General features: G+C 34.8%; 1 protein-coding gene across 1 annotated transcript in view; it reads right to left on the bottom strand.

Moving 5' to 3' along the window:
* Positions 1–5577: 5577 nt before the first annotated feature.
* The window catches only part of TNFSF13B (TNF superfamily member 13b), a 35776-nt gene continuing 33768 nt past the window's right edge, over positions 5578–7585 (bottom strand). Inside the window, exon 6 of the mRNA XM_002742533.7 lies at positions 5578–7244. Coding sequence (XP_002742579.2) covers positions 7132–7244 — 113 coding nt within the window. The 3' untranslated portion in view covers positions 5578–7131. The remainder of the gene's footprint in view (positions 7245–7585) is intronic.

Genomic DNA, 7585 nt, shown 5'->3' with positions numbered 1-7585 from the left:
ACATATCCTTCTTCACATGACAACAGCAAGGAGAAGTGCGAAGCAAAAGGTGGGAAAGCCTGTTTAAAAATCCTCAGATCTTGCGCAATCTCATTCACTATCATGAGAACAGCATGACGGTAACCGGCTTCATCATTCAGTTATGACCCACCAGGACTTTCTCCTGACACTTGAGGATCGTGGGAACTACAGTTCAGGATGAGATTTGGGTGAAGACACAGCCAAACCACATCAAGTCTTTGCATATTGGCCACTTTCCCATCTGGGTCTTTCCTAAGCTCATGTTAGTTGTAGTCTGCTCCCTGACCACACCTGCCTCCCCATCCTCTTTCATGCAATTTAACAGCACTAACAGGGTGAGTGCAATTTCTCTCATGCTTTTTTCTTTTAACTTGGCTTCAGGCCTCCTGGTTTTTACTCTTTCTTAGCGACAATTTCTTTTTAGTCTCCTTTGCTTGTTTCTCCTCATTTCATGGACTCCAGAGCATTGACATTCAGAATCCATTCTTTCACTGCCTTCTCTGCTCTCTGGACTTATACCCCTGGTGACCTCATACAGGGTTTCTATTTCCAACTTCGTAGATGATGTCTCCATTTCAATGGTCACCTTTCAAATAAAATTTAGTATGTTCAAAAGTGAACTCCCTTCCTGCTGACTCTGAAGCTACTGCTTGTAGTCTTCCTCATCCTGTTAGGGGATGTTTATCATTCATGTTACTCTGGCTGTAACTTGGAAGTTATTCTTCATGCTTCTCTTTTTCTTTTCCTGCCCCCATGTTTAGAGGATCAACATATATTGTGGGCTACACTTTTAAAGATATACAGAATATGACCATTTCCAACATTCTCATTGTCAACACCTTTATTTGATTATTAGGCCTGCCAAAACAAAGTATCACAAACTGGGTGGTTTAAAACAAGTACTTCTCACTGTTTTGGAAGCTGCAAGTTTGAGATCAAGGTGTTGGGAGGTCTTTGCTCACTTTGAAAGCTCTAAGGGAGAATCTTGCTTTGCCTGTCTTAGCATTGGATGGTTGCTGGTAATCCTTGGTGTTTCTTGGCTCGTAGAAGCACCCCTCTTATCTGCCTTGACACTCACGTGACCTTCTCCTTGTGTGTGTGTCTCTGTCTCTTCTCCTCCTCTTATGAGAACAGCAGTCATTAGATTTAGGGGCCCACAATTCTACAGCATGACTTCACTTAAGTTACATCTTAATTATATCTGCAAAGGCCTTATTTCCAAAGAAGGTCACCTTTATGGGTACCAAGAGTTGGTACTTGAGCAAATATTTTTGGGAAATGTAGAAGTGGTGATAATAATCCAGTGATAATTATCCTACCCTGGGTGCAAAGTTTATTCTACTTAAATAGTTTTTTAAATTCCCACTTTGCTGAAAGTGTTTACCAAAAGTAAATACTGAATTGTACATTTTACCCCTGGATCTACTGATCACGTGATATTATCTTTAATATTTTATTCAACACAGAACATACAATTCAGCCACCCTAGTCCAAGCTACGGTGACTTCTTGCCTGGATTATTGCTACAAACCCCGGTTAGTCTCCTGCTCTCACCCTTGCTCCTGTGCAGACTAAACAGTACAGAATAAAAAGTGATTCTTGTACAAGTAAGTCAGATCACATCGCTTCTCTGCTCAGAACTTTCTAGGACTTCTTTTCTCACTCAGACTAAAAGCAATTCCCTCCCAGTGCTCAGCAAGGTCTTGCAGGCTCAGTGCTCTCCCCTCTCTACCTCTCTAGCTTCATCTTCTACTTTCTCTATGGATCACAGTGTTCTAGGCATCCCAGGACCACTGTCCCTGACAAACACATTGAAGGGATTTTGCTTTCCATTTTCTCTCTCTCAAAAGCTCTTCCCCATATATCTTACTGTATTCGTCAGTTTTCATGCTGCTGATAAATCCCAGCTTCTTCTAGTCTTCCTAATCCTGTTAGGGGATGTTCATCATTCATGGTACTCTGGCTTTAACTTGGGAGTTATCCTTCATGCCTCTCTTTTTCTCTTCCTGCCCCCATGTCTGGAGAATCAACAAATACTGTGAGCTACACTTTTAAAGGTATACAGAATATGACCATTTTTGACATTCTCATTGTCAACACCTGTATTTGATTATTAGGCCTGCCATACACTGGGCAGTTTACAAAAGAAAGGGGCTTAATTAGATTTACTGTTCCAGGTAGCTGGGAAAGCCTCACAATCATGGCAGAAGGCAAGAAGGAGCAAGTCATGTCTTACATGGATGGCAACAGGCAAAAAGAGAGAGAGCTTGTGCAGGGGAACTCCTCTTTTTAAAGCCATCAGATCTCATGAGACTTATTCACTATCACAAGAACAGCATGGGAAAGACCCACCCCCATGATTCAATTACCTTTCACCAGGTGCCTACCACAACACATGGGAATTCAAAATGAGATTTGGGTAGGGACACAGTCAAGCCATATCACTTACCTCACCCTCTCCATGCCCTTCTTCAGTGAGGCCTTCTCCTACTGACAGGCTGTAGTGCTGAGGTTGAAGGACTTACAGCTAAAGGATCTGGGTTCAGATCTTGCCCTGCCATTTACAGCAAAAGGTTAGGCAATTTATGTAAACTCTCAGTTTAGGAAATACGTTTAGGAAATAAAGTGAGTTTATGAAATAACTCCCATCTATGAAATAAGGATATGAACAGTGGCTTGACCTTTTGGAGTTGCTGGAAAATTGAAATAAACTAACACCCAGAAGAGTCTCTCATACAATATAAGTACTTAAAAAATATTGGCAATTGTTAAAGTATGCACTATACCACCCTCTATGCCTTAGGTCTACTACTTGATTGGACTCCATAGCATTTGTCACCATCTAGGAAGTTATATGTTCTACTTCTTTATTTTTTGCCCCCTTCCCACTAAATAATTACCAGGAATATTGCCTTATATATTAGAAATTTAATAAATATTATTTGAATAAATGCTAAAATGTCTAGATGCTTCATTATAATGTAGAAGTGGTAATAATCATCCAGTAACAATTATCTGGTTCTGGTTGCTAAGTTTATGGGATTTTATAAGTTTTCTTTATTCTCACTTTGCTGAAAGTGTTTACCATGATAAATATTGAATCGTACTTTCTTTCTTGGTTTACTGACTTGATCATATGCTATTCTCCTTTGCTATTTTGTTATAATCACGTATATCTCTTATTTATATATATATATATATATATAAATTTGTATATATGGATCAAATCCAACTTGGTTATTATGCATGATCTTTTTAAAATACTGCTGAATTCAATTTACTAATATTTTAAGATGTTTGCATCTACATTCATGAGTAAGATTGGCTTGTAATGTTTACTTATGGTTCTACCCTCGGAATCTTTTCATTTCAAGATTATAGAGGGAAATATAAGTTGAATTTGGGAGTATTCTCTCTTGTTCTTTAAAATAATTTGCACAATATACAAATAGTCTGCCCCTTGAGTATCTGAGAAAATGTTCCTGTCTTGGCCTGATGATTCCTTTCTGGGTAAGTTGTAAACCATTTCAGCATCTCCAATAAATTCATTTTTATCTTTTTCATAGTGATCAGTTTGCTCAATTTATATTTATCTAAGAATTTATCTCTCATCTAATTTTTTTAGAGTTTATTGACAAAACGTTCTTAATACTTTTTTTTCATTTTTCTCTTTGGCATCTATACTTTTGTCCCCATTTTCAATTCTGATATTGTTTATGCTGGCCTTCCATATTTTCATTTGAAAACATTGATAATGAAATATTTTACAAGAAACCTTAAGGTTTAAATATGATAAAATAAAAATATTTTATTTTTATGATAAAAATATCTTGTTATATTTATTTATCTCTATATTTATGTTCATCTATATATAAATTTTTTGGCCTTATTGATCTTTTTATTACTTGCATTTTCTAGTTTCTGAATTTCTGTTCTTATATTTAATTGCTTTCTTCTATTGCCTTTGGCTAAGCTTTTTGTTTATTTTATTTTTATCTTGCTTTTGTCTTGTTTTTTTTTCTTGCTGTTGGTACTTAACTCATAACTTTCAGGCATTTTTCTTTTGTAATATAAGCATTTAAGTTTATAAATTCTATGTAAGTGTGATTTTTCTACACCCCCAAGATTTCTTGTGAAGTATTTTGTCATCTAGTTTTAAACATTTTCTAATTTCCGTATGCTTTCTGTTTAAACCATAAATTATTTAGAAGTGATTTCTTTCCACTTTAATTTCCAAGTGCATATTTTCCTTACTTTTTAATCATTGATTTCTTTTACTAAAGCTGCTGTAGAGGGACTATAACTGATATAAAGCCAACTATTTTAAATGTGCTGAATCTTGTTTATAACTTAGCTTGTGGTCAGTGTTCACAGGGTCTATGCATTAGTTGCTGTATTAATGTTAATGTCTTGACTTTTACTCTTGTACTGTAAGATGTTAACACTGGGAATATAAGGGGTTTCATTGCACTTGTCTTTCTTATAGTTTTCAAGGTCTGAAATTATTTCAACACAAAAAGTCAAAATTTAAAAACATGTAATGTGGTTAACTCAATGGTAAAAAATTTCCTCCCTTTTCTTACATCTGTAATCCCACCTGTTGTTTTCCTTTTATCACCATCATCAAATCTCAAATAGTGAGGATTATGAATTCTCCATTGCACCTTTGATATGGTTTGGCTGTGACCCCACCCAAATCTCATCTTGAATTGTAGCTCCCATAATTCCCATGCCTTGTGGGAGGGACCTGGTGGGAGATAATTGAATCTGGGAATGGTTTCCCCCATACTGTTCTTGTGGTAGTGAATAAGTCTCACAAGATCTGATGGTTTCATAAGGGATTTCCTCTTTCACTTGGTTCTCATTTACTCTTTGCCTACTACCACGTAAGATGTGCCTTTCGCCTTCCACCATGATTGGGAGGTCTCCCCAGCTATGTGGATCTGTGAGTCCATTAAATCTCTTTTTCTTTATAAATTACTCAATATTGTGTATGTCTTTATCAGCAGTGTGAAAACGGACTAATACAACCTTCTAATTACAGTAGAGTGGGGGTTGGGCCAAGTTGTGATAAGAGATTGCTGCCAACAAGATTGCCCTCAGTGATGCCTTTTGTGATCCCTACAAGATGCTTGTCCTGGTGGAGTTTTACCACCTCACAGTGAGCTCCTCAGGAGAAGAATACCCGGCCTGAAATTAACTTTTCTCAATTATATATCTACTTAATATTATAAGTATATATATTAATACTTGATATTATACCAATTATATATAGTTAATATTGTACTAAAAAATCTCACACAATATGCCATACTGTTGGATAAACTCTAAAGGTAGTAACATAACCAATGTCACCTAAATAGTTTAAAATTAGGTAGATAGATACAGATGTGAACAGATCCTTTTTTGGATATGGAAAATATTCACATTTCCAAACTATCATATCCTAACATAAATTAATTTATCATGTTTCACCTGATCTTAAAAACAACACTAATTATACAGTGAGAATTCAAAAGGTGGGTGTTTCTAGACAAACTCAGTCAGACAATGAGGCAAAAGACAATGAATGTTTTTATTTGTTAATCCACATTAGCAGCAATACTAGAGAAATCATGAACCACCACTCCTAGCATTGAAACTCTGACCCCACTTATTGCTTCTTCTTTTTAAATTATAGTGTAAAACAAAATGAACTGCAAAACATATTTCATCTGAACTTACTGAACTCAAAATTATAGGAACCACATATTTAAACAAAGCTTAAGTTTAAAGTTTAAACAAAGTTTAAGTGTAAAGTTAAGGTTTTAAACATAAAATTTAAATTGTTTTCTTAACTTTGAAAAGTATATCCATGATAAGTATTTTTATATAGATGGGAACATTTTCATAGACTGTCATCTATTTTTCCATCTACTGTTTAATGAAGTCAACTGTTGAATGATGTAAACTGTTTTATGAAGTAAACACTTTAAACTGTTGATGTAAAAGACAAGCAAAGCCAAAAAAAAAAAAGTTACAAAAGATAAGTATTACAGCATTCTCAAGTACGGTCTTTTATAGAATGAAAGCCGGGATGATACTTTTTGGGATATCACCATATGTATAAGGAGCACACGGAATGTGACATAGTTCAGGACACCAAGAATTTCAATTAAAACTCAACATCTATAAAGTGAATTTAAAGCTAATAAGAGGAATATTTTTAAAGGTTGGGATACATAAACTATAATAGCAGCAGTTTGAAACAGAAGAAATAAAGGGAAATTATATTACATTAGTATAAATGTATACAATAACTTCTGCTGGAGATTATGTTTTTGACTATGAACAATTATAGTTATTTTTCAATCAATGCTTTATATGCATAAATTATTATTACCTGACATTAAAACTTTCTGAAATTCACTACAGAAAATACACATGAGCATAAACAAATGAAGATATTCTCTCTCTCCTGTGAAAAATGTCTGGGTAATATATTATATTAGAGATAAAAATTGCATACTTGAAATAACCATAAAGACTTAAATAGTATATGGATACCATTTTCAGCCAAATTGTTTCACATTTAAATTTAAACTTTTAGTTATTTTTTCATGTATCTAATGCAAGATTTCTAAAATTTTTATTTTTTTACTTTTTATAATGTTAACTGAAAAGGAGGGGGTGCATTTAACATAAAAACAGAAGATGAATCCTGAGATTCCTCACAAATGTCTTAATGTCCTAGAGATGTGGGCACCTGTTCCATAGTAAATTATGGGGGCCACATTTTACAAACTTCCTACTGCCTCTTTGAGTTGCATCCTTCCTCCAAGATAAGAAGCTGTGACTAAATGGTTCAACATGGAACTACAGTGAAAAGCCTTTCCAGCTCTGTCTTTCCCTAAATGGGCTCTATTTCTTGTAATTCACATGACACTCTTTGGCTGTGGTTGTCTGTTAAATTTCCTGTTTTGGATTAGTTTCAGCAAACCAAAACAAATAGCTCACAGAAAAGGCTATGGTAACCACTTTTTTTTTCTTTTTGGTATTTCCAGTTAGATTGTTTCCTCTTAGAGGTACAGAGAAAGGGAGGAAAATAGCTACAGACATGGCGTAAGTAGGTCACAGCAGTTTGAATGCACCAAAAAATGTGGCATCTCCATCCAGTAATATTTGTGCATTTTCTCGTGGTATTGCAAGTTGGAGTTCATCACCTTCTTCTAGCTTTGCTATGCCTGGGGAAAAATGATGTACAAGAACTGTAAGTGGTTATACAACAGAAAAGAAAAGAACCTTAAATAATACTATTTTGTTTTGTAAAAAATGTTAACATAAGCATTCACACTTCAAAATACACAATGGACTTCTAGACCTGTACAATTATTTTAGCCTAAAAATATTTAGAATAAACAAGCAAAAGGAGTTATAATAGATATAAACACATTTATCACCTACTCTGTATAAAATGGAGGGACCCAAAAGAAGCTCAATATATGACTTTTTAGACAATTAGGTAAATCATAGCACATCTCTTGATTGAATATTAAATGATGAGAGGTGAGTTTTGTTTAATTTT

The sequence above is a fragment of the Callithrix jacchus genome, chromosome 1 (genome assembly GCF_049354715.1).
Source record: "Callithrix jacchus isolate 240 chromosome 1, calJac240_pri, whole genome shotgun sequence".
NCBI classification, from domain to species: Eukaryota; Metazoa; Chordata; class Mammalia; order Primates; family Cebidae; genus Callithrix; species Callithrix jacchus.
Note: the sequence above shows the minus strand (reverse complement) of the source record. Positions and strands in the feature narration are given on the sequence as shown.